The sequence below is a fragment of the Pongo abelii genome, chromosome 6 (assembly GCF_028885655.2).
Source record: "Pongo abelii isolate AG06213 chromosome 6, NHGRI_mPonAbe1-v2.0_pri, whole genome shotgun sequence".
Lineage (NCBI taxonomy): Eukaryota > Metazoa > Chordata > Mammalia > Primates > Hominidae > Pongo > Pongo abelii.
Window position 1 is genome coordinate 139,533,933 of NC_071991.2, and position 27,634 is coordinate 139,561,566.

The following is a 27,634-nucleotide window of genomic DNA, read 5'->3' on the forward strand; positions in this document are numbered from 1 at the left end:
TTGATGAATGTAGTTACTTGCTTCTTTATAATTACTGCTTTAGTTTTTATTATTTTACACAATTTTTGTGGGTGTATTTTGTACTTTTCTAGTGTCTTGGGTTGTACATTGAGTTGTTCATGATCCATGACATTTTATTTGCTTTTCTTTCCCTCATTTGTCTTCTCCTTTCTCTTTGTGGAGTCTTCTTAGTTGAGTGCTACTATGTGAGTCTGTCAGTCACTTCACCGACTCTTTCTTTCATGTTTTCCATTTTTTTTTTTATATTATTTTCTGGGATAATTGAATTTGATTTTTAAAGTTTTTTTCATAACACTTCTCTTTTGTTGTTTTCTTTTGTAATTCGGTTTAAATATTAAGGAGCTTTAAATCTTGTTGTTCTAAATCTTAACATTACACATTCCTCATTTTCTTTTTAATGGAAGTGATATGGTTTGACCTTGTGTCCCCACCCAAATCTCACCTTGAATTTTAATACTCCCAGTGTGTCAAGGATGGGCCAGGGGGAGATAATTGAATCATGGGGCGGTTTCCCCCATACTGTTCTCATGGTAGTGAATAAGTCTCATGAGATCTGATGGTTTTATAAAGGGGAGTTCCCCTGCACAAGCTCTCTTGCCTGCCACCATGTAAGACATTCCTTTGTACTTCCTTCATCTTCCACCATGATTGTGAGGCCTCCCCAGCCATGTGGAACTGTGAGTCCATTAAATGTCTTTCCTTTATAAATTACACAGTCTTGGGTATGTCTCTATTAGCAGCATGAGAACTGACTAAAACAGTAAATTGGTACCAAGTAGTGGGGTGCTGCTGTAAAGATACCTGAAAATGTGGAAGCGACTTCAGAATTGGGTAACAGGCTGAGGTTGGAACAGTTTGAAAGGCTCAGAAGAGGACAGGAAGATGTGGGAAAGTTTGGAACTTCCTTGAGACTTGTTGAATGGCTTTTCTCAGAGATGAGGAACTTGTTGGGAAATGGAATAAAGGTGACTCTTGCTATGTTTTAGCAAAGAGACTGGTGGCATTTTACCCCTGCCCTAGAGATCTGTGGAACCTTGAACTTGAGAGAGATGATTTAGGGTATCTGGCAGAAGAAATTTCTAAGCAGCAAAGTGTTCAAGAGGTAACTTGGGTGCTGTTAAAGGCGTTCAGCTTATGTATTCACGAAGATATGGTTTGGAATTGGAACTTATGTTTAAAAGGGAAGTGGAGTATAAAAGTTCAGAAAATTTGCAGCCTGATGATACAATAGAAAAGAAAAACCCATTTTCTGAGGAGAAATTCAAGCCAGCTGCAGAAATTTGCATAAGTAACAAGGAGTCAAATGTTAATTGCTGAGACAATGGGGAAAATGGCTTCAGGGGTCAGGGGTCTTCAGAGCACTCTCTCCCATCACAGGGCAGGAGGCCTAGGACAGAAAAATGGTTTCATGGGCCCAGCCCACGGTCTCCCCTGCACTGTGCAGCCTAGGGACTTCGTGTCCTGTGTCCCAGCAGCTCCAGGCATGGCTAAAAAGGGCCAAGGTACAGCTCAGGCTGTGGCTTCAGAATGTATAAGCCCCAAGTCTTGGCTGCTTCTTCATGGTGTTGAGCCTGTGGGTACGTAGAAGTCAAGAATCGAGGTATAGGAACCTCTACCTAGATTTCAGAGGACGTATGGAAATGACTGGATGGCCAGGCACAAGTTTTCTGCATAGGTGGAGTCCTTATGGAGATCCTCTGCTAGGGCAGTGTGGAAGGGAAATGTGGGGTCAGAGCCCCGACACAGAGTCCCCACTGGGGCGCAGCCTAGTGAAGTTATGAGAAGAGGGCCACTGTCCTCCAGCCCCCAGAATGGTAGATCCACTGACGGCTTGCACTGCATGCCCGGAAAAGCCGCAGACACTCAATGCCAGCCCATGAAAGCAGCCGAGAGAGTGACTGTACCAGCAGAGCCACAGAGGCAGAGCTGCTCAAGGCTGTGGGAGCCCACCTCTCACATCAGTATGACCTGGATGTGAGACATGGAGTCAAAGGAGATTATTTCAGAGCTTTAGGATTTGACAGCCTCATTGGATTTCAGACTTGCATGGGGCCTGTAGCCCCTTCATTTTGACTAATTTCTCCCATTTGGAATGGGTATATTTACCCAACGCCTGTACCCCATTGTTCTAGGAAGTAACTAACTTGCTTTTGATTTTACAGGCTCATAGGCTGAAGGGACTTGCCTTGTCTCAGATAAGACTTTGGACTTGTACTTTTGGATTAATGCTGAAATGAGTTAAAACTTTAAGGGACTATTGGAAGGGCATGATTATGTTTTGAAACGTGAAGCCATGAGATTTGAGAGGGGCCAGGTGCAGAATGACATGGTTTGACTCTGCATCCCCACCTAAATCTCACCTTGAATTGTAATTGAATTTCAATTGTAGTTGTAACTGTAATTGAAATTCAATTGTAGGCCAGGCGTGGTGGCTCATGCCTGTAATCCCAGCACTTTGGGAGGCTGAGGTGGGTGGATCACCTGAGGTCAGGAGTTCGAGACTAGCCTGGCCAACATGGTGAAACTTGTCTCTACTAAAAATACAAAATTAGCCAGGTGTGGTGGTGGGAGCCCGTAATCCTACCTACTTGGGAGGCTGAGGCAGTAGAATCACTCGAACCCAGGAGGCAGAGATTACAGTGAGCCGAGACCGTACCATTGCTCTCCAGACTGGGCAACAAGAACAAAACTCTGTCTCAAAAAAAAAAAAAAAAGAAAAAAAAGAAATTCAGTTGTAATTGAATTTCTCACCTGCCACATTGCATTTTATTTTGCTGTTTTATAAACAGATTTGTAATTTTTTTCTTAAAATCATTTCTGTCATTTCATGTAAATTTGGTTAGGTGAGGAAGGTGAACGCCAGTGTTTATTCTAACACAGTGGTCTCAGTTGCCATTTGTTTTATTTATCATAACAAAATAATTTTATGTAAATTAACCTGAAAATTATAAGACCTTTACAAAATAAATCTTGCTAAATAACACCAAAAGAATATTTATAATCAAACCACTCTGAGAAAGAACCACATGTGATTTGTTTTTGCCTTGGACATAGTAGACACATTGTGAATTTCTATGTTACCCTCTGTCCTAGTTTTATTCTAATCGTCTCTAGTTTTCTTAGCTTCACTTTGCTTACCTTTTGGAAATGCATTTCTTTTTTTGCTATATTGTTAGCCACTTGCATTACTCTTTCTCATGGGAAAGTCCAAACTTCTTGGACTGGCTTCCAGCCCACTCATGGTAAAAATACTATGTGATTTCCAGCTTCATTCTCATACTTAATGTTTTTGGCACAAGAAATGTGTGGTTTTTCTGAGTCTGTCATGCACTGCTGCTTTCTCCGCCAGGAACACTGTTCCTCTGTCTAACCTCCCCTGGTGCTTCATGACGGGACTTACCTTTCACTTACCTGGAAGCTCTCCCTACTCCACTCCAAGTCTACTAGGCTGGGTACAGTGACTGTGTGTTCCCTCAGCTCCTGGACACACTTGGTGGAGCCCTCATATCATCATACTGTATGTAATTGCTTTCCTAATTGTATGGATTTGCCACTAGACAGTAGTTTGCTGAAGGCACAAGCTATGTCTTATTTATCTGTATTATCAGTTTCATGTCTGGTAGATAATAAATACATATTGGACAGTTGGATAGATGCATGAATAAATAAAGAACAAATAAATTAATGAATGTGATTATAACATCTTAAATTCTCCTTGGAATAAAATGGGTTATAAATAAATAGATAATACTTTCCTTCCCTCAGTTTATATACTGCTAACTCTGTGTCATTGTTACAGGATATCTGCAGATGGCAATATAAGTGCTGCTGGTCACCTGTGGTGGATGCCAATGTCCCTAGGTGCTTCTTCCCCTGGAACTGGGGCTATGAAGCCAGCAATGGCCATACAAATACAAGCACAGGTGAGCACTGCCCTGATGTTGCGCCTGGGAACAACTCCTTATGGCCCAGATATGTTAACTGCAAAATAAAATAAAAGCTAAAAGTAGGGCAGGCGTGGTGGCTCATGCCTGTAATTCCAGCACTTTGAGAGGCTGACGTGGGTGGATCACGAGGTCAGGAGTTCAAGACCAGCCTGACCAATGTGGTGAAACCCTGTCTCTACTAAAAATACAAAAATTAGCTGGGTGTGGTGGCGGCTGCCTGTAATCCCAGCTACTCAGGAGGCAGAGGCAGGAGAATCATTTGAACCTGGGAGGTGGAGGTTGCAGTGAGCCGAGATCACGCCTTGCACTCCAGCCTGGGCCGCAGGGCAAGACTCCATCTCAAAACAAAAACAAAAACAAAACAAGATAAAACAAAACACTAAAAGTTAGTCTCCTTTTCTCTCTCCCCATATCTTGCCACCCCTAGGATTTACTGCCCAGTTGAAAAGGTTGCCATCACCATCTCTGTTTGGAAATGATGTTGCCACCACCCTTTTCACAGCTGAATATCAGACATCCAATCGGTTTCATTTTAAGGTTGGTTTGGGAGTGACTGCTAAATACATTTCTGAAGAAAGCAGTGTGCCCACATTGGGCTTGAAGTGTGGAGGCAGAAGGTACCTCTCTCCCTCTCTGCAGGAATCTCTTGATGGGATGGGCAGGCTAATTTTTATTTGATGGGGCACACGTAATTGGGTGATTTCACAAATCAGGAGCCACAATGTCAAGAATTAGAAGCTATTCTCATGGGGTGTCATTTGAGATGGAACGTCTTTTATAGCTCTGTCTACAAGGAATTGGTCTTATCTGCAGTTGTCCCTTCTGTTTTTCTTTTGACAGATCACTGACTTTAATAACATACGCTATGAAGTTTCCCATGAAAATATTAACCTGGTTGATGGGACTGCTGATGCCTCCAATTTGAGCTATTACGTGGAGGTTACTGATAAACCTTTCAGCATCAAAATAATGAGGACAAGCAACAGAAGAGTCCTGTGAGCTTTTTAACCCTCTTGGTGCATCTTTGAACACACAGTTCTAATATTACTCATTCTGATTTACTGTGGGTGGGCAGTGAAATAAGTACAACTAGATAAAATGTTTGAGGATTAGAAAAATGTCCAAGAGTTTGCTGTAAAATAACAGTGTTAGCCTATCATGCTCGTAAAACAAAGAATACTAAAATGTAATACTAAAATGTTTGCTAAGTTATTTAATTATATATAATTTTATAATATATAATTTATATAATATATAATTTATATAATATATAATAATATAATATAATAATATAATTATATTTAAATTATAAAATTATAAAATTTCATAATTTAAAATTAAATTATAAAATTATAAAATTTCATAATTTAAAATTAAATTAAATTGTAAAATTCAAATATAATTTAAAATATATAAAATATATAATTTAATTATATATTTCATATAATTTATATAATTTAATTAACTATATAATTTATATATTTAATATATAATTTAAAATTAAATTATAAAAATGCAGACTATAATTATAATTAAAATATAATAAAACATATTAATTATAATATAATTCATAATATTAATTAATATAATTAATATTAATAATATTAATAATATGTAATATATGATATATAATATATAATTATATAATATATCATATATTATATGTTATATAATTATATATAATATAATATGTAATTATATATTATATATAATTATATAAATATATAAACATATTTATTTAATATACAAATATGTCATATTTATACATTAAATATATTTACATATAATATATGCATTATATTAAAAATATTTAACATATATTTAATATACATTAATTTATATTTATATTTAATTTATATTTTTATTTAATTATATTTAGTTTTAATTTAATTAGTTTAATTATATTTAATTTATATTTAATATCTATTTAATATACATTAATTTATATTTAACATAAATATTTAATATATTTAATAAAAGTTAATTTATATTTAATATAAATATTTAATACATGTTAATATACATTAATATATTAAATATAAATATATAAATATATATTTTACATAAGATAATATATTTTTATTTATATAAAATATGTATATAAAATTTAATAATATATTTATATATTTAAATATATAGTATATTTAATATGTTTATTTGTATAATATATTTATACACAGAAATATACTTGTGGTTTACATATATTGTAAAATAGGGGATTTTATTGTTTTAAATTATTATTCATACTGGAACTCAAACTTCATTGTCTATCATTTTGAATTATTATTTACTGTGAATTTTACTATCAAACAGTGACCAACAGTTTGAGCTTAATTCACAAACTGTACTGGAGTAAATAGAAGTATTAGTGTCAGTAAAACCAGTATTCACATCTTGGTACCAGCAGATCAACAGTCAGCTGTGTTATATATCAGGCAAAATACCTATCCTCAACAGTATCAGTTTCCTTGTCCAAAAAAAGGGACTCAACATATCCACTTTTGCTAGGGGCAATGAGACTTTGTTTATAAAACACCCAGAGTGGTGCCTGGAATGTAGTAGATGCACATTAAATATGAAGTCAACTCTGCTCTCTTTCCCCAATTGTCCAACCTGAGCTCCTGGCATCCTGGCACTAATGCTGTCTTCCTCTAGAATCAAAGAACCAGAGGTACCCTAGAAAGGCCTTCAAAGGTAGCATGAAAATTGCTAACGCCTGAAACAACAGGTCTAAGTGTATGTGGAAAGGAGAAGATATAGCTTCCTGGCTGAGGAAAGAGTGTTTTTCGGTGATTCTTGCTCTACTTACCCCATGGCCCAGGTTGGACACGAGCATCGGGCCCCTCCAGTATGCCCAGCAGTACCTGCAACTGTCTTTCCGACTGCCCAGTGCCAATGTGTATGGGCTGGGAGAGCATGTGCACCAGCAGTACCGCCACAATATGACCTGGAAGACCTGGCCCATCTTCACCCGGGATGCTACCCCCACCGAGGTGAGGTGCCTTTCCTCCTGAGTATCGCCCACAGTAGGGGATATCCTCCTTCCTTTCCTAAAAGTAGCCTGCAGGAATACATCTATTTTACTTTGCTCATTTTAGATGTGTTAGTGTTGAGGAATATTTGTTCTTGAGGCCTATAAATTCAGGAATATAGCAATATTAAAAATAAAAAAATTAAATTGGAAATTTTCTAGCAATTCGAAATGCAGCATTTTTTTAAACAAATTTCACTTTTAATGGGAAATACAATTTCATGATTATATTAGAACCTAGTATACTTCTGCCAAATTACTATGTCTTGGTTTAATAACTGAGGAAAGGAAGGCTTCAGCAGGAGCCATGCTCAGTAGAACTCGGTGGACTAAAAATGTCTCTTTTGACAGCTTTCATACTGTTCTAGGTGTTTGCTAGTGAAAGTATGTTTCAGAGACGTCAGCGTTGGCGTCACCTGGGAGGCTGTTAAAAATGCAGAATCTCAGGCCATAGCCCAGACCCACTGGATCCAAATCTGCATTTTTACAAGATCCCCAGGTGACTCACATTCATATTAAAGTGGGAGAAAGACTGCTCTGGATTAGTGCCTCTCAGCTTATCTGGAGTGAAGGACTAGTTTCTTTAAAAAAAAAAAAAATCCAGCATGGGCAATAATTTTGTAAAATACAATTAAAATATATTACTGAAAAAATGAAATACAAAAACCCAAAGACATACCAAAAAAGCCTAAATTTTCAGTTGAACAGACATAAAATATTACCCTTTTCAATTGCTATAAAAGAATATCTGAACTTTGACTTTTGGTTTTTGTACTTGTCTTGTGGCTGACTGATAACAAAGGGTTAGAGGAAGTATTGTTTCATGGACAACGCTTTGAGTCACATAGGTTTGTAGAGCATGTCTTGAAGCCTCCATTGTGCTGATGATATTTCTTGGATCCGTGCAAGAGCTGCAAGTTGAAGTATGGTGCAAGGGAGAGAGCTGACATTTTGCAATTCATATTTGGCAGGAGATGAACAAAGCAAGTAGCACATTAACCTGTAGCCCAGCTACCAGCATCGGATGCAATGGAGGGAGTGAACTTGCTGAGCAGAGCAAAGACAAAAAAGCAATGGCCAACGCATGTAATAAATGTTTGGTCAAGGACCCTGGCAAATATTGAATACTATGAATCGTACTACGTTTGACTTTCTATAGCTGACATTCCTAAATTGTATAGTCACAAATTTGATGTAATGCCTTCCATCCTTCCTGTTTTTCTTCCTTTCCTTTTTCTTTCCTTTCTCCCCTGCTTTTTTTCTTTCTTTAAAATGTATTTTAAAAATTTTGTCTGTATGCTATCCAAGTGTGATGCCATTAGTTTTCCTGGCTATAATTTTACATCTAGCTGAGGCTTATTGATCTTCTCAATTTTGCAAATTATGTTGACCCTTTTTTTTCCCTCTCCTGGTATTTACCATTATCAGTATTATTGCCTTATGCTTTGGCTAAGATGATAATACTGTCACACAGGGAACTTGTAAAACATTCTCCGTATTCTAATCTCAACTTATTTTATTCTTACAGCACTTAGAGTTACACACACACACACACACACACACACAATCTCTTATGTCAGTGCTTATCACAGCTTTGTCACAGATTTCAATATTTTTTCTTTCTCTTTTTATTAGCTTTAAGCTTTTGTTTTTTTACCACTTAAGTATTATATGTGAACTACAGAAACATTAGAAAATAAAACTAGGCGTAAAAAGTTCAAAATTACTCATAATACCATCACTTTCTGCTAATATTTTGGTATAATCATAGCAAATATGTTTACAAAATAACTTGACTGAGTTATAATTTATAGGCCAAAAAATTCATCTGTTTTAAGTGTGCAATTCGATGGCTTTGAACACATATACTGAATTGGGCAAGCATCGTCATAATCCAGTTCTATAACTTTGACATCACCGCAATAGGATCCCTTCTGCCCTTTGAGCTCCAGAGCTCGCTTCAGCCTTAGCCAATTACTAACCTACTCTCTATCCCTATAGATTTGACTTTTCTAGATATTTCGTATCAATGAAATCATACAATATATGGTTGTTTGTGTCTGTTTCTTTCCCTTAGCATAACACTTTCAAGGTTTATTTATATTGTAGTGTGTATGATTATTTTATTATTGTTGAATGGAATTCTTTCGTATAGATATACTGTATTTTGTTTATTCATTTTCCAGTTGATAATACCATTTCAATGCCTTTTTGATACAATGTTAAACTACATGAAGTATTGACCAAGTATATGTTACAGATGGCTTTTGAATTTATTTTAGGGTGAATGAAAACTTTCTTAACACATAACACTATTACTTTTCTTCTGTTTTGCTGATAGGGCATGATTAATCTGTATGGAGCTCATACCTTCTTCTTGTGCCTTGAAGATGCCAGTGGCTCCTCTTTTGGAGTTTTTCTGATGAACAGTAATGCCATGGGTAGGAAACATCTTTTTATCTTCTGTAGGTAGAAATATGTTTTAGGATTCTGCTTTTATACACATTACTTTTATGGTGAGATCACTGTTGAACAGAAAGCATTTTGAACCTACAATACTTTTGTTGAGACTGGAACCTGAAAGCAGGTTAACCTGTCTACAAATCCAGGTCATACTTGACATTATTTTCATTGAAAACCACTTCAGGGGTCTTCTTTGATATAATGTTTCCCCTCATAGTCTGTAGAAAATAGGATCCACTGATAGACGCATTCCAAAAATATCTGTAGATTTCAACGTGTAAATTGCGCTTTCTGTCTGTGGGCAACAAGGCTGTGTTTTGTAGGCTGTTTCTCATAGCCCACCCACCCTTTTCCCACTCTCCAAATCTTCCTTCTCCAGCTTCTGGATTAATGGTACTCTAATAAGCATTTTTATTTATTTTAAAATATTTAATTGTAGTCAAACTCATCTAATAAAATTTTTAAAACGTTTTTTGGGTGAAGCTACTCGCAAAACCCAGAAGCTTGTATTTTTATGTGGCCAGGTTAAAATAAAATTTGTTCTTCTTTCTCTTAAAAAAAAAAAAAAAGATCAATTCTTCATTGGTGTCTTACACATTCAATACTTTGATAAACTCCAACAACAATCCTCTGATAAAAAGACAGTGTGATTTTCATCCCTTTCAAAATGAGACTGAGACTCTTTTAGGTGGCTCAGCTATTTATACTGCAGAGAAGAGTTTACTTCCAACCATAAGATTCTAATAAATCTCATTATAATTTTTTCAGAGGTTACCCTTCAGCCAGCTCCTGCAATCACTTATCGCACAATTGGAGGCATTCTTGACTTTTATGTATTCCTAGGAAACACTCCAGAACAAGTGGTTCAGGAATACTTGGAGGTATGTCTTTGCATTTAGATAGTCATTATTTACTGCTATTATCTCATATACCCATTATAAATTAATAAAAGAAAAATAAAAGGTATTAGTAAACTGTATGGATTATAAATGCTGGGATAGTGAGTCTTTCATCTATTGTTTATTATTTTGATGGCCTTTATTGGGTGCTTTCTGCATTACAAAGAGACACTGTGCAAGGCTTGAGAAATGCAAAAAGAAGTCAGACACCATCCTGCTTTCAAGTAACTCATAGTCCGTTCATGTATCCCACAAATCAGCAAAGCTTATTCATTCAATAAGTTAAAATTCAGTGAAAAGGAACTACCTGAATAAACTTTGCTAGCTATTCACATTTGACTCAAATTATAGAAAAGGAAGAAACTTGAGGTTGGGCGCAGTGGCTCACGCTTGAAATTCCAGCACTTTGGGAGGCCAAGGTGGGCGAATCACTTGAGGTCAGGAGGTTGAGACCAGCCTGGCCAACATGGCAGAGCCCTGTCTCTACTAAAAACACAAAAATTAGCTGGGCATGGTGCCTGTAATCTCACTCCTAATCCCATCAGTTCTTATTCCTTTACCCTTTGCACACACCACTATCTGAAATTATATTAGGCATTTATTTATTTCCTCTAAGCTCTCTGAGGGCAGGAGCTATGTTTGCTCTGTGCCACTATATTCCAAGTGCCCATATTAGCCCTTGCCACACTGTGATCAAATATTCAGAAAAACAGTTATAGAATAATGAATGTCACCAGTTTTCCCCAAGATGACACCATTACTGAAACATTTTCTGCAAATTTTATTAGTGTCTGATGTTGGGAATACATTTATGTACTTAGTAAAGAAGGATGTGATAGTGGGATTTCACAAATTATTCTAGCAGATTACTCTTAGCTCTGACGTTTTCAGCTCTGGGAACTTCACAGAAAATGAAATGGGGCTAATGTTTATGCTAAAAGCCTACACACTTACTTATCTTTTCAGCTTGTTGGACGGCCATTCTTGCCTCCCTATTGGAGTCTTGGGTTCCAGCTTAGTCGCAGGGATTATGGTGGCATCAATAAATTGAAAGAAGTTGTAAGCCGAAATCGTTTAGCTGAGATACCATATGTAAGTTGAAACTTCTTTTACCATGCATTTGACACCAATTCCCATTTTTATTTTTTGCATTAAATTCAATTTATTAGGAAAAATGTAGATAAATCAATAGATTGGTAGACAGGCACACTTGCTGGCAGAAATTTGCATGTTAAGTTATGTATCTGAGCATGAAAAGTATACTGTTAATGAAGTCTGATAGATGTGGCTTTGAATGTTAGCTTTACCTCTTCATAGCTCTGTGCAATGTTGCGCTAGTTAATTAACATCTCTGAGCCTTAGTTTCCAGCTTTATAGAATGAGAATGTAAGACTTACTTTGGTGGGCTGGTAGTAAGGAACGCCTTATACTGTGCATGTAAAGCATCTAGCACAGATGGTGAATGTCATCAAAGTTAGCTACTATGTTATTAGAGAAAGCAACACTGGAGGTGACATGAGTAACAAGAGCTGATGATTATAATGACTTACAGTAAATGAGTTTCTCACGGTGACCTCGTATACTCCTCCCAGATCTGATAAACTCTAATTTTGAAGCTTCATGGTTGCATCAGTATTTATGATGTTCAATGTCCACCAGTAAGTCAAGATAATTATTAAGTGTGTAATATTTGATGATCTTCTCCAGGAGATGCATAACTTGTGGCTAATGAATTTTTCATAACAACTTATTTGGGGTAGCTCTTTGGGATTTTGAAACTTTGATGTAAGAATATAGTGTTGGCCCAGTGCGGTGGCTCATGCCTGTAATATCAGCATTTTGGGAGGCTGAGGCGGGCAGATCACTTGAAGTCAGGAGCTTGAGACTAGCCTGGTCAACATGGTGAAGCTCCGTCTCTATTAAAAATACAAAAAAATTACCCAGGTGTGGTGGCACATGCCTGTAATCCCAGCTACAAAGCAGGCTGAGGCAGGAGAATCACTTGAACCTGGAGGCAGAGGTTGTAGTGAGCTGAGATCGCGCCACTGCACTCCAGCCTGGGTGACAGAGTGAGGCTCTATCTTAAAAAAAAAAAAAAAAAAAGAATATAATGTTAACATCTGAAGGAAGACTGAACATGTGGAAATGGCTTTGGCCTGCCTTCAGGGTTCTTCAATCCCCTCTCAGAGTAATGATGAGGGCAGGCAGGGGGATCAATTTTTCCTGTGGAAAAAAACAGATGGTCAATGTGTTTTGGTGTCAAAGGGGAATTGATTGTGTTTAATTTTACTTCTCCCATATCTATTATCCACAAACATCCAATTCCAGGAAGAATTTTCTTCCACAAATAGAATCTTTCCCTACATTTGTTTGTGGAGGACACCTGGGTCCTAAATGACTGCGCAGTATTAGAACAGTTGATGCCACTTTGGGCAACAGGCCATAAGCCACATTTTCCTTCAGGCCTGTAAGGTCGAGACGCCTACTGTATGATACTTGAGGAACACTTAGAAGAACACTTCCTTTGTCTTTGAGGAAGGTGGCAGATTGGGGAAAAGAAGAGCATCTGAAGCCAAAGAGCCTGTCCCCAAAGCCCTCATCAGCCCCGCTACCTCCCAGTGCATGTATTTTGGGAAATGTCACTGAACTCCCCCACATTTCAATTTGCTCACTAAGAATAACACCTGCTCCCCATAGGCTGATATGCAAACACAAGGAAAAATGTGTGCATGAGAGTTTAGTTGAGTAAGGCTTTATCTTTTTGTCATTGATCTTTGTTAATCATTACTCTAGTACTTTCATAGGGCAAAAGATCATCTTCTCCTCATATGATATATTCTGGCTTGATGCTTGGGTTAAATTAGTACATGGTTATAACATTAATAATATGATTCATTCAAACAATCATTTAAAGAGCATCTGTATTATGTCGAGCATCCAAGCTCTCAAGTTACAGAGATGAACAAGATGCAATTCCTGCTCTCAAGTCCCTCCCAATACCTTATGACATGCACCTGTCAGGACAAGGAGGTAAAACAGCAACCAAACTGCAATCATGTCTTTCAAAGATGGCTTATTTACTCCTAAGAAGTAGCCAAGCCCTGGAAATTCCAGGATCATTAGAAAATATGGTTTCATTTTCAATGGTCAGGAACCAGAGCTGTAATACTTTCCATCAGCACAGTGCTGTTTCCTAGGTTCTGATTGGCCAGAGCTCTCTTTCAGGATGTCCAGTACTCTGACATAGACTACATGGATGGAAAGAAGGATTTCACTGTTGATGAAGTCGCTTACTCTGGTCTCCCAGATTTTGTCAAGGAGTTACATGACAATGGACAGAAATATCTTATTATTATGGTATGTTCAAACACTTGTTACCTTATTTTTTCTTTCCCAGTGCAAAAAATTTATGAAAATAATATTTATATCATATTTCTTTATTAGAATCCTGGCATCTCCAAAAACTCTAACTATGAGCCCTATAATAATGGAAGCCTAAAGAGAGTGTGGATCTTGGGGAACAATGGCTTTGCTGTTGGGGAGGTAATTTCTTAAGAAAATCAAAGTAAATTATGATTGTTTTGGGGAGTTTGTACTTTTGGTACGAAGATGAGTGAAAGGCGAGTTACAATATTGTTACTGTTTTTATGGCTTTAGAGGTTTCTTTTATTACTATTTTAAACCAGTAGATATAATAATAGAATGATTAAAAACCTGAAGAATTTAAAAAGCTAGCCTTGATCCTCTAATACCATAGATAGTTGAGAAACAATATATAACTAGAAGAAAAATCAGTTACCTAAAGCCCTCCCACCTCCAAATTTCTCTTTCCCAAGACAATAAATTCAACTACAAAAATATAGCAAGATGCTCATGGATTAATGTGGAACTCATCTCAGCTAATATATTTTATTTTTTTAATTTTTAATTTTTATTTTTTTGAGATGGAGTTTCACTTTTGTCACCCTGGCTGAGTGCAATGGCATGATCTTGACTCACTGCAACCTCTGACTCCTGGGTTCAAGCGATTCTCCTACCTCAGCCTCCCGAGTAGCTGGGATTACAGGCACACGCCACCACACTCGACTAATTTTTGTATTTTTAGTAGAGACAGGGTTTCTCCATGTTGGCCAGGTTGATCTCGAACTCCTGACCTTGGGTAATTCGCCTGCCTCAGCCTTCCAAAGTGCTGGGATTACAGGTGTGAGCCACCATGCCTGGCCTATATTTTAAATTTACATAAGACTTATAGATAGAGCACAGTTTTGATTCTAAGGTAGCCGACTCAGGCAGTGGAATAGGCTGAGCTGGGGCCTATATTCAGGATAACTAAATTTCTGAGAGTACTTTAAATCAAATCACATAGGCAATTTCAATTATATGTAGCGTCAGCCCTAGATGATTGGATTCTGTAAGATTTACTCAAATTGGTGCTTCATCTAGAGAGTTCATGTGACTGCAGATCTTGTTGCTCCTGAGTAGTTTATTTTGCGAAACTGTCTTTTCATGGTTATGGATGATCACTTACCAAACTCTGCTCACTTAATTCCTTTCATTGACTCTTTCGATGCTTAATTCTATTTACTTTTTTTTTCATTGATTCTAACTTTTCATGAAGCAGTAGGAAAGTTTTCTTTCTTCTGCACACCAAATCTTTGCTTTTACTGTTTCGTTAGAAGCTAATTTCTAAAATATTAGATAAGCCCATATTTATATACTGCATTTGGAGTCCATAGTCAAATAAAAATTATTTTGCTCACCTAAAATTTTATCCACACTTATGAGTCGTTTCAATAGTACTCATATTTGAGTGATATGTAATTAAGAATTTGCATATAATTACAAAGAATGAATTAGATGGTTGACTTCATTGACCAATAAATGGCATGAATCATTTAATCTAAGATGTTGGCAGAGATAGCAGTAGTGGAGGTGCATAGTGGTGTGTGTGTTTTGTTTTTTTTTTTTTTTTTGAAATGGAATCTTGCTCTGTTGCTCAGGCTAGAGTGCATTGGCACGATCTCAGCTCATTGCAACCTCTGCCTCCCAGGTTCAAGCGATTCTCCTGTCTTAGCCTCCCAGGTAGCTGGAATTACAGGTGCCTGCCACCATGCCTGGCTGATTTTTGTATTTTTAGTAGAGACGGAATTTCACCCTCTTGGCCAGACTGGTCTCGAACTCCTGACCTCGTGATCCACCTGCCTCAGCCTCCCAAAGTGTTGGGATTACAGGCGTGAGTCACCGTGCCTGTCCAGTGGTTTGTTTTAAATGCACTTGGTTGAATAAAATTTGCTGGCCTGCTCTAGGTTGAATGTTGCTGTAGGTGACTGTTTTGTGACACCACCTGTTTCCTGGAGTGCAAAGTTACATCTAATTGTTACTTGATGCCCATCACCTAAAACAAAGAGCCAGGAGCTCAATCCATTTACTGTGGGTAGTTCAAGCTCCCATCTTGAATTTTGAGAATTATCCACATTTTAAAATATGTATTCATTATGTTCCCAGAGTGTAAAGTTGTTCCTAAATTACAATCTATAAATTTATGGGGAAAATGAGCAAAAATTTTTCACAAAAACTGGTATCCTTTTAATTAAGGATTTTCAAAAATTTGGCTATGGTTATATCTTTGTTGTGGAAAATCTTTAAAGCTATTGTTTGATAGGCATAGACAGAAAAGGGAGGTAGAATTTAAAAAATGATCTGAGTAAGAAGCACAAACTTCATTCAACCATTTATAAAATATTGCTTATATGCCAAAAATATCAGCACATTATTTATAATCATAATTATTCAAAGTAGACTTCATGTGACCTTTAATTAACAACACTCGAAAAAAGTTCATTCTCTTGAAAAATAATATACAGACTTTCTAGTATTTTAAACAATTTGTCTCCCAACTGGCCCGACATAATGCAATTGTACTTTTTAAATTTTCTTTTGCACAGGAAAGGACTTATGGTGGCTTTTCATTGATCTACTCAGTTGCTTTTCCTTTTATTGTTTCTTCTTCTTGTTCCTTGTATGCATTTTACTGTTTAGTTTTTGTTGGGGGAGTCACACATTTTACTTCTAAAATGACAAGCAAAATGAGGGTCCTAGCAGAAGAAATCACTGTTGGTAAAAATGAAAAACCTTCAACCGAGCTGATTGCCACTGCCTTCCTCTTTGTGTCCTAGGGATATCCGGGACCGACAGTCTTTCCCGATTATACCAACCCAGTATGCACTGAGTGGTGGACAGATCAGGTTGCTAAATTTCATGATCATCTGGAGTTTGATGGAGTGTGGATTGTAAGTTATTATTGCTGACTCAAATTTCCTTTGGAAACAGATGTGCCAAATTTTCAGATGAGTTTTGACCTTGATGTGTAATAAAAAATAGTTTGCTTTACATAGTAGTATTCAAAATTATTTTACTTAATGCTGAGTCTATATCCAGTGAATTAGGCTCCTAAGAGCCTTAGGTTCTCATCCTGCCTCTTTCATCAACTGGTTATTTCATTTTGATAAAGTTTTTGCTTTCTCCATTAACTGGTTGTCAGCTTAAAAATACTGTTTTATTAAAACAGTATTATAATTGCTACTATTTGTAGCATTGATTCATAAAAATTTGAATTAATCATTAGAGAATAATTTAATGAGGGTCTCGTATTTTTATGGAAGAACGATAGGAATTTCTTCAACAAATATTCTCTGAGTGACAGTGTGCAAGGCATTGGAGCAGTCACTTTCGGAAGCACTCTGATGAATAAGATGTGCAATGACAAAAAAAATTGTTTGTTACCAAGATTAGACATCACTTATTTTTAATTCATGTAAGAAAATAGATTTGATCTTAATTATATTCTCTTATTGTTCCTCACTCAGAGGAATAAAGGATAGAGACAGTTATACAATAGAAATGTTAGTTTATCTTAGGTTCTTAACAATAACAATAAAATCTTTACAATTTTTAAGGCAAGGATCAACCTTTGAAATGGTATTCTGAATTAGCTGATTGAAATCAGTTTATAAAAGGTAAAAATGTGTCCACTGTCATTTAGAAGTGGAATATACCTTACACATATATAACCTAATCCAATGACTCAATTTTATAAAAGATGAAACAGAGGGTAAGAAAAATTAGGGAGATTATTTAAAATCCAAAAAGCAGTTAATAAGGGACCCAGATATCCTGGCTCCTAGTTCAGTAAGCATTTCTCAACAGCTAAATGTAGCTCAATCACATTTTACACTTTGTGTGTTTTGTGTCTTTGAAGGAAATGAATGAAGTGTCTAGCTTACTCCAAGCTTCTGATAACCAGTGTGAATCCAACAACTTGAACTTTCCTCCTTTTCTTCCTAGTAAGTTTTCACCTGTTTGTTATGATGTAGGAATAAGCCATGTTTAAAACACCCTCAGTAATACTCAGTGTGGTCAGAAGCAATTTCACTTCCCAGTCTAAGGGGTCTCCTAAACATCCTGAATGCTCCTCTGCCGAAGTCTCTGCAGCAGATTACCCTTTTGCTGTCATAACTCCAGGGCAAGCGTGTGACAAAGTCTGAGCCTGCCTACCTCCTCTGGCTGCCCTTCCAGTCTAGAGTTCGAAATGCTTTCATCCTGTTCATTTCCCCCAAATCCCTCAGGTGTCAATTTTAAAATCTATGAGAATTTCAGGACACTTTAGGATACAGACTACCTTAAATTGAAGTAAACCTGTAATCTTCTTAACTGTTTTCTTTATTCTTGCCTTCCTTCTTTCCTCCTTACCCTCCGTTCCTTCCTTCTTCCCTTTTTCCTTTTTCTTTTTTCCCTCCCTTCCTCCCTCTCTCTCTGATCATTAACAACAGTTTAAAGCATCAGTGGTGCCTTCAAGGTCCTATTTATAGGTCCCATTTCTAGTCAAGGTCAATTTTCCAGTTTCTGATTTTGAAAGAATATGTGTGGAGGTGGCGGGTAGCGGTGGCAGTATAGAATACACTATGCTCTGGCAACAAATAAATACCAATATCTCAGTGGATTAACACAATAATCATTTACTTTTTGCTCACATCATACTCGTTTGTTTTTTGCTCACATCATACTCTGGGGAGGGATGGGTGACTTGAATCCAAGTGGTGACTCGGATCTATGTCTGGTTCTCCCATCTCCTCAGAGACCTTTGTTTCTGGCTTCCCGGGTGAGGGAGAGAGAGGGTGGAGAAGATTTTATGGGCAGGCCTAGAAGGGAGGTGTACCCAACTGGCCCACATTTCTTTGCTAGAATCTGGTCATGTAGCCTCAGCTTAACCTCAACGGAAGGTATAATCTTCTTATATTTCCAGGAAGAGAATGCTGGCATGTTGGGCATCTGAACAGTCAGTGTATTCTGATTTGCCCACTTTACTTATTCCCCTGAGACCAAGGTACAGCTGTTTCTTTAACTCCTTTTGGTCACTCAAAGAGTAAATAATTTTTTGGAGAAAGTCTTGATCTCTTGAAAATCTACTGTTTGCTTTTTTGACTTACTCGTTGTTCTTCTCTGCTCTGTCTATATTCCCCCACTTTTCCACTCTGGATTAGTTTATCATGTTTTTTTTTTCTTAATCTGTCAATCCTCTTTTTGGCCGAAACTAAATTTTGTTTTTGATTTTTTTTTTTTCCCTACAGAAAACCTCAATCCTATCACTTTCTGCTTGCTTCTGGTGGGCACCCCACTCCCTACCCCCAGCTTTTGTCTACTCACATATGACCGTCCACTTTTGCTCATAGCCAGGCAGCCCCTCCCCTTTCCAGGATTGCATAGTGCACATTAATTAGCATGAGAAAGAGCATTGAAGTGGTTGTGAATCTCATGCCACATACCAAGCTGTGCAAGAAATAGAATTTTCTTCCCATCTTACATTTCAACTTAATTTCCAACTCCAAACCTTGATTCTGTTATACTGGGTAGGAAAAACTCAACCTCAGTCTTTCCTGGTCTCACTTCTTTCTGGAATTGTGCCTCACACTCAGGTCCTAGGTATGGGCAAGACTTTCTGAAGGAAGGTAGATACGGCCCCAGTGAAGAGTTCACAAGGAGAGGAAGTGGCAGAGAAGACTGACCATTTCAGGCTTGAGGAAGGGAAAACGCAAGCAATGAGAATTCTCAGAGGCAGGATTTGAGTACTTACACATCAAACTATCAAACTACCCAAATGTCACACCTTATTTTTCTTTTCTGAGATGTAGTCTTGCTCTGTCACCCAGTCTGGAGTGCAGTGGCACAATCTCAGCTCACTGCCACCTCTGCCTCCCGGGCTCAGGTGATTCTCCTGCCTCAGCCTCCCAAGCAGCTGGGACTATAGGCGCACGCCACCATGCCTAGCTAATTTTTGTAGTTTTAGTAGAGGCGCGGTTTCTCCATATTGGTCAGGCTGGTCTCGAGCTCTTGACCTCAGGTGATGTACCTGCCTTGGCCTCCCAAAGTGCTGGGATTACAGGCGTGAGCCACTGCAACCGGCCTCTATTTTTCTTTTAAGTGTGACTGTATTATAAAAAAGAAAAAGTTCCCTTTCTCTGCCTTCATACCTATACATTGTATGTACACTCAATTTCTCTTGATTAAATATATGTAGATAAACATTATATGCTTTATACTTAGGCTCAGATCCACTGCGTTTGCTCTGAGCACATTTCTCAGTTGCCTCCCCTCACCATGATTCTTTGTGAGCTCAAGGGAATGCAGATTAATTTTAATAATCCATCTCCTTGGAGGTCTCAATGTTAGCCCCAGGCAGGAAATAGCATTTAGGATAGAATTTAAAATCTGGAACAGATTTGGTCAGGTGGAAATTGGTGGGGAAGGTACAGTAATCAGGAAGAAAATAATTGGGCTGCTATTTTGTTAAAGATGGTTAATGAGGAAGTGCCTCACTAATGAGTATTTCCCTCCAGGAGTTCTGGATCACTTACTTTTTGCAAGAACTCTCTGCATGGACGCGGAGTTTCATGGGGGCCTTCACTATGACATCCACAGCTTGTATGGCCACTCCATGGCAAGAACCACAAACTTGTAAGGACTTGGTTTTCACCCTAATTCCAGATATGTGGAGGTGGGAGGTGGAGGTGGAGTATTTTTCTTCTGTTCTATAAGTAATATATTGTTCAAATATTTTTTGCATTTATAAAAATAGAAAAACTCTGTTCTTACAGAGTATTTAAGAGTTCCTCTCGTATACACCCTTGATTTCTGTACAGGATTATTTTTGATTGGCTTAGGGCTAAGGAGCTTATTTCAAGGATACTGGCAGGCAATACTATGTAAGGCATTTAGAGTCCTCAGCTGAAAGTCAGCTCTTGCTTGGATCCTTTTACTGAATGCACTAGGATTGCTTGATTTTAGCAAATAAAAATACAGGACACCAAATTAAATTTGTGTGGGACATTCTCATACTAAAAATTACTCATTTTTTTATTTGGAATTTGAATTTACTTGTATTTCGTTTATTTATCTGGAAATGCTACATCATACCCTTCTATTTCCTTCCCAATGCCCTGCTTATCTACCTCATAATTCTCCCTTCTGCCCCAAGACACACACACACACACATACACACGTGCACACACAACTATCACCATCACCACCACCATCATTACCTAACACCATCACCATCGTCATAACCACACCATTACCACCACTACCACCATTATTGCCATCACCACCACCATCACTACCACTATTATCACCGTCACCACCACCACAGTTATCACTACCATCCCCCCCACCACCACAATCACTACCACCATCACCACCACCCACCATGACCACCATTCACCATCACCATCATAACCACCACCACTACCATCACCACCACTACCATCACCACCACCACCATCCCTGCCACCACAATCACCATCATCACCATCCCCATCGCCACCATGACTATCACCACCACCATTACTGCTGTTGCCACCACCACCCATTATGAAAGTCTGCCAAGGAGACAAATGTGTTCTGCAAACCATTACATCCTTTATCTCTTGTTATGTAGATTGTTTACTTGTGACTTTGTAAATTGAGAAATAACTCCTCGTCTCGCTGTGCAGTTCTTCTGTGGAAGATGGTACAATACAATCATTATATCTAAGAGAGCAAGAAAATTTGGGGCCAGGCTTAAGATTTTAATTTGAATTTGCAGCACAGATGGGGAAACTAAAGAGCTGCTGTGGATCCTCCAGTGGCTTAGGAAAGAGCATCTTTGTCTTTCTCGGCTTCTCTCCTCCTGTTTTGGTGTTTCTAGAGCACTGTTGTGCTTTAGAAGACAGGGAGACTTTGATGGGTTTATGGGGCCTGTCTCAGTCCTTTTCTTACTTGACTTCTCTTTCTCCTTGGTACTCAAGGCCATAACCACTCCTTTAAACTTAGCTCCTTCAGTCTTTAAGATACTGCTCTGCTTGCCGGGTATGGTGGCTTACGTCTGTAATCCAAGCACTTTGGGAGGCTGAGGTGGGCAGATCACCTGAGGTCAGGAGTTTGAGACCAGCCTGGCCAACATAGTGAAACCTCGTCTCTACTAAAAATAGAAAAATTAGTCGGGTGTGGTGGCAGGCACCTGTAATCCCAGATATTTTGGAGGCTGAGGCAGGAGGATCGCTTGAACCCAGGAGAAGGAGGTTGCAGTGAGCCGAGATCACGCTATTGCACTCCAGCCTGGGCAACAAGAGTGAAACTCCGTCTCAAAAAAAAAAAATTAAAACAGATACTGCTCTGCCTGGTGCCTCTGCTCTCTTTCCAGCTGTTGCCTCTCATCTGTGTGCCTGGATCTTCTCCATCAGCTCTTTCACTGTTGATGATTCTTAGGAATCCATCTTCTGGCCTCTTCTCTTTACAGTCTATGCCAACACATAGGTAATTTATAAGTAATTTATTTCTTTTCATGGTTTTCACTGTAATTAATTCTAATGATTTTAAAATCTATAATTATACCTGGGATGTTTCCATAATTTTTAGACACAAATATCCAAAACAATCTTCTGACGTTGTCTACTTGGATATTTTGTAGTACCTCAAATACCATTCACCTTGCTCTGTTACCTGTTTTCACCTAATCTTCCCACTGTAGCTGATCATTTTTGAAGCCGTTAAATTCTTTTTTTTTTTTTTTTTGAGACAAAGTTTCGCTCTTGTTGCCCAGGCTGGAGTGCAATGGCACGATCTCAGCTCAATGAAACCTCTGCATCCCGGGTTCAAGCGATTTTCCTGCCTCAGGCTCCTGAGTAGCTGGGATTACAGGCATGCACCACCATGCCCAGCTAATTTTGTATTTTTAGTAGAGACGGGGTTTCTCCATGTTGGTCAGGCTAGTCTCAAATGCCCGACCTCTGGTGATCTGCCTGCCTCGGCCTCCAAAAGTGCTGGGATTGCAGGCATGAGCCACCACACCTGGCTGAAACTCTTAAATTCTGTATCTTGGTTGGTAGCAACAGCATCCCTATATCCCAGACTCCCAAGTGAGAAGCATGAAGCCATCCTTTATGCCTTTTGTGCTCTCACATGCAATCAGTCCTTGATCCTTTTGATGTTACTTTTGAAACATTTCTGTAACCACCTCCGTTTTCCTCCATAATACTTCTTAATTAGGTTATCATCATCCCTCATACAAATCATTACACTAGGCCCAGAACTAATCTCCCTGACTTTACCCTTATCTCCCAGTAACCTACCTTCTACCCTTTCTACTTGAAGCATAGTCCAAGGAACAGCTGCATCAGCATCAGCAGAAAACATTAGCATCTTGGACCTCAACCCTGAACTTAGTAATCAAAACCTGCATTTTATCAAGATTCCTGGGTGTATTGAATGTATGTTAAAATTTACACTGGGGAGAGAAATGAACAAACTGTGCTTTATAATCTAACCCTTTCTTACAATTTTTCTCTCACCTTTGCATCTTCTTCTTGTTCCCAAATCCAAGTGCTATTCGTTCTTCCATGCCTTTCATGTGCTATTTGCCCTGCATGGAATGGCCTTCCTTACCCTGTCCATTTTGCAAAATATACTTATCTATAAAACCTCACCTCAGATCTCAATTCTGGAAACTTTCCTGACAGTTCTAGGAAAAGATTATTTCCCATTTTCTGTGCCGCATTTGTTCATATTCCAGTATGCTTAGTATGCAAAAAACATGGTATCAAATTTTAGATGCTAATTTTCTCTCTGCTGGACTGTAAGCTTTTTGAGGGCAAAGTCAGCCCATATCCTTAGCCTTATCAATAGTGTGTGTACTGAAGACACTTTGTTGGATAAATGCCTGGCTTGAGAGAGAGAGGAAGGGCAGGACCCAGCACCTAGGGGACCTGATGACTTCGAGGCAGAGACTGGGTCGGTGTTATTTTCCGGCACTATTTTGTCCTCATGACTTTGCATTATGTTAGATTATCCAGATGAGAGTTCTTGTCCAGAAAATGTAAAAGTTTGTATTTTGGTTAAAAAAAAAAAAGCTCTAGGAAGAACGACATATATTTCTGATTCATTATCTTCTCTTTGTCTTTTCTCTCTCATTCTATTTTTCCTGAGAAATAAACTGGATAAATAGGACTCAATTTCCCCATCTCTGAAATGAGAATTGGATTGGTATTCCCATAATCTCCTGTTCTGATATATTTTTATTCTTAGATGCTTCTATCTAAGAATGAGAAGTGGGAAACAGAGTGAGTAGTAAGGGTAAGAAAGAGTAAGAAAGGGTTGGAGGAGGGGAAGAAAGTTTCAAATTGCTTTTTTGCCTGTGACTCCATGTGGTAAAAGTGCTATAAAATCGAGAATGGGTTGGTTAATATATTCTAATAGTTATGGTTAATAGTTAAAAGGTAATTGTGATTGAGCAAATAGTAGGTGTCTTTCTAATTTCTCTGGCCAGGCATAATGGCCTACGCTCCCAGAGGACAGTGGAGATAAGTGGAACTTGGTCTTTGGGCATGAGGCAGAAGTGGGTCAAAAATGGATAAAATTTTCATTCAATGGGATCTGGACATCAGAAGAACTAAAGTCATTCATCTGATAAATATTTGGCTCAACCTTAAATGGAAGCATAGTTTGGGGACAATGAGCCAACCAGGAATAAAATTACCCCCACCTCTAGGCTGAAAGCCGAAGGAGACTAGAGTCTTTCAGTGATCACAACCTGATTATAAATTGGCCAGACCTGGGGGATAGAAAAGAGAAAACTAAAAGATAGAAAAGACAAAGCCTCTGAGTAAGACTGTTCCTTTAAGATGTTAAAAAAACAAAAAACAAAAGAGCAATTATCTAATCTGTTTTACTATAGTATCAACCTGCCTCTAAATAAACTGTAACCACAGATATCTTCAACCCTGTTTTGGTTTCACTCTATGTAAGCTGAATGTGTTTCTTTCATGATTGATGACTGCAGAGTATAATAAACCTGCAGCCAGTGGTAATAAAAGCAAAGTGTCGGCCAGTCTACATTAAAGTAGAAGTGGGGATAGGAGTTGAGTGAGTCCTCTCCTCCAACCTATCCCTATTTTTGACAGCAAATTGTCAGAATGAGGCACTTTACTTTCTTAAAGCAGTTTTCCGTTTCAAAATTTTCTCCCTTTTGCCATTATAAGCCATTCAGTATTTATAGACTCTCCAAACATCCCTAGGAAAATGAAGTGAGGAGGCCTTGGTGACAGTGATAGTGTCTTGAGGAATTGCCTGGTGCCTGGTGGTAAAGACTTGCAGAGAGAGGTTTTAGGAAAAGATACACTTGTCTCAGACCATGTATTAGAAAGCAGGAAAGAAGAGCTTGCCTGCAAAGAGCTGGCAGCAATTGTGGCATGGCTCAGGTCTTACTGTCCTTTAATTGTATTATTGTTCAATTTTATAACTCTAATGGAAAAGTGGGCTTTTTACTACAGGGGGAAAAAAACAAAAGAGGAGAGTCATTTCAATAAAATGCCTGTTCAAAAGATGTCCAGAATAAAAGCTAGGCAAACAGCCCACATCCAACCATAGGTCACCCCACTGTATGTTCATCTGTGCCCCTGAAGTAATTACCATTCTGAATTCCATGCTTTTAATTTCTTTGCTTTTATTTATTTCTTTTTTTTTTTTTTTTTTTTTCTGAGACAGAGCCTTGCTCTGTCGCCCAGGCTGGAGTGCAGTGGCACCATCTTGGCTCACTGCAACCTCTGCCTCTTGGGTTCAAACGATTCTGCTGCCTCAGCCTTCTGAGTATGAGTAGCTGGGGCTACAGGCACACACCACCATGTCCAGCTAACTTCTGTATTTTTAGTAGAGACGGGTTTTCACCGTGTTGGCCAGGTTGGTCTCGATCTCCTGACCTCGTGATCCACCCGCCTCAGACTCCCAAAGTGCTGGGATTACAGGCGTGAGCCACCGCACCCGGCCTGCTTTCATTTCTATATCGTTTTACATAACATGTAATATTTTATTTATAATACAATGAAAATAATATTTTCTATGTTGTTTTTAACTTTATAGAAAGCATCAGATGCGATCTTTTGAGACTTACTCATTTCAATGACTCTTATTTTGCATAGATTAAAATTTGCTAACATTGAGAATTGCTAAGAATAAGTCTGAAGTTTCAGAGGAAGCCAGGGATAAGTTCTGAAGTTTCAGAGGTGTACCAGCTGGTGCATGAACTTTCCCTTTAGTCCAGCAGAGGGTGCAGAGCTCCCATCAGAGCAGGTGCTGTGCCGAACAGGATTATGCATGGCAGAAATTCATGGAACCAAAGGACATTAGAAAAAAGATGGGACAAATAACTCAAATCGTGGTTCCAATACACTGTAGACCAAAAGGACCAGACCACAACCAGATCCAACCAGATAGAGGAAACAAAATCGGGGGACGGGAGCCTAGAGAAATTGCTATGGGGGCTAGAATATAGAGGTTTGTACTGTCTTATATGAGATCTGAAACCTTACCCCGAAATGGGAAAGAAGCTCTAAATAGTGCTAAGTTTATGACACCTGCTTTATGACACCCTCGTGTTGTTTTCTTAGTTTGGTTAGAAAGTCCATTGCTGCTCTTATTGTAAGGTGAGTCCTAGACATTCACAGCCCACCTCACACTCCACTGGCTGTATTCCTTTCCAGAGCCCTGGAGACCATCTTCATGAATAACAGGAGCTTCATCTTATCCCGTTCTACTTTTGCTGGATCTGGCAAATTTGCTGCTCATTGGCTGGGGGACAATGCAGCCACATGGGATGACCTCCGATGGTCTATCCCCACTATCCTTGAGTTCAACCTGTTTGGCATCCCCATGGTGAGCCTTATTTCCAACCAGGGAACTTTAACCCTTTGTCTGTTGACATTCTTTTAATTAGCAGCCTTAGAGATTATCTGAAAAACCAAGGAGCATGTTCCAGGGTGATATGTATTGGAAAAATAAATTTTTATGTGTTACGTGAGCTGCCTTCTGAAGATAGAATGGTAGTACTTTATCATTGAGTTGTCATCTATGGAATCTCTGAAGATAGGAAGGAGACAGCATGAATAAAATGTATTAGTATTACAGCAAAATTCCATCAAGAGAGCATTAGTAAATAAGAAAGTATGAAATTGGGAACTGAATATTAAGGAACAGCCTCAACACAAAGACCATTGTTTGCACTATCAGTGAGTCCGTGATGGATTCTATCTTGTTTCTCTCTTTTGGCTGGGAGTGTGCCCTGTGACTCTGGGATCTCCTTAAGCATGGGATGATGTGACTAAGAAGTTCTCCCTTCCCTTATCATATAAATCTTCACTACATGCTTTCATCTCTCATTGACCACAGTGCTTGTATGTGTGCTAATTCTCCAGGTAGGTGCCAACATCTGTGGTTATAACAACAATGTCACAGAGGAGCTCTGCAGAAGGTGGATGCAGCTTGGAGCATTTTATCCACTACCAAGGAATCACAATGGGCCCGGGTTCAGGGTAAGGTCACCAAGACAAGTGATGGAAACTTTTTGGATTAGCTAATCTACTGGCTCTTAAAGAGGATTTGAGGAAAATAGTACTACAGGTTGGCACTAACTGCAGCAGAAGGACAAAAAAGTCTTGTATCATAGCCTTAAAAAGCAGGGTATCAATCAAGGTGATGGTGCATTGGAAGGGGTATGTATATACTGAAAGATTTTATTCTTGGAAACTCACCAACAAAGTGAGAAGATTTGTTAAAGTTTCTATGGTGCTGCCATCACTTCTGTTCTATCTTATATAAGATAGGACAATTGGAATTTGTTGGTATTTTATTTCAATTAATACAAGGGAAATCCCTCATAGGTATGGAGGAAGAAGGAGAAAGAATTTAAAGAG

At 38.4% G+C, this 27,634-nt stretch overlaps 1 protein-coding gene across 1 annotated transcript in view; it reads left to right on the forward strand.

Moving 5' to 3' along the window:
- Positions 1–27,634, forward strand: part of MGAM2 (maltase-glucoamylase 2 (putative)) — a 110,730-nt gene that overhangs the window by 15,369 nt on the left and 67,727 nt on the right. The window contains exons 4-17 of the mRNA XM_024249975.2: positions 3,821–3,944; positions 4,396–4,505; positions 4,809–4,963; positions 6,790–6,961; positions 9,341–9,440; positions 10,231–10,343; positions 11,328–11,453; positions 13,587–13,718; positions 13,806–13,904; positions 16,538–16,651; positions 17,620–17,704; positions 20,255–20,372; positions 26,426–26,597; positions 27,137–27,253. Coding sequence (XP_024105743.2) covers positions 3,821–3,944; positions 4,396–4,505; positions 4,809–4,963; positions 6,790–6,961; positions 9,341–9,440; positions 10,231–10,343; positions 11,328–11,453; positions 13,587–13,718; positions 13,806–13,904; positions 16,538–16,651; positions 17,620–17,704; positions 20,255–20,372; positions 26,426–26,597; positions 27,137–27,253 — 1,737 coding nt within the window. The remainder of the gene's footprint in view (positions 1–3,820; positions 3,945–4,395; positions 4,506–4,808; positions 4,964–6,789; positions 6,962–9,340; positions 9,441–10,230; positions 10,344–11,327; positions 11,454–13,586; positions 13,719–13,805; positions 13,905–16,537; positions 16,652–17,619; positions 17,705–20,254; positions 20,373–26,425; positions 26,598–27,136; positions 27,254–27,634) is intronic.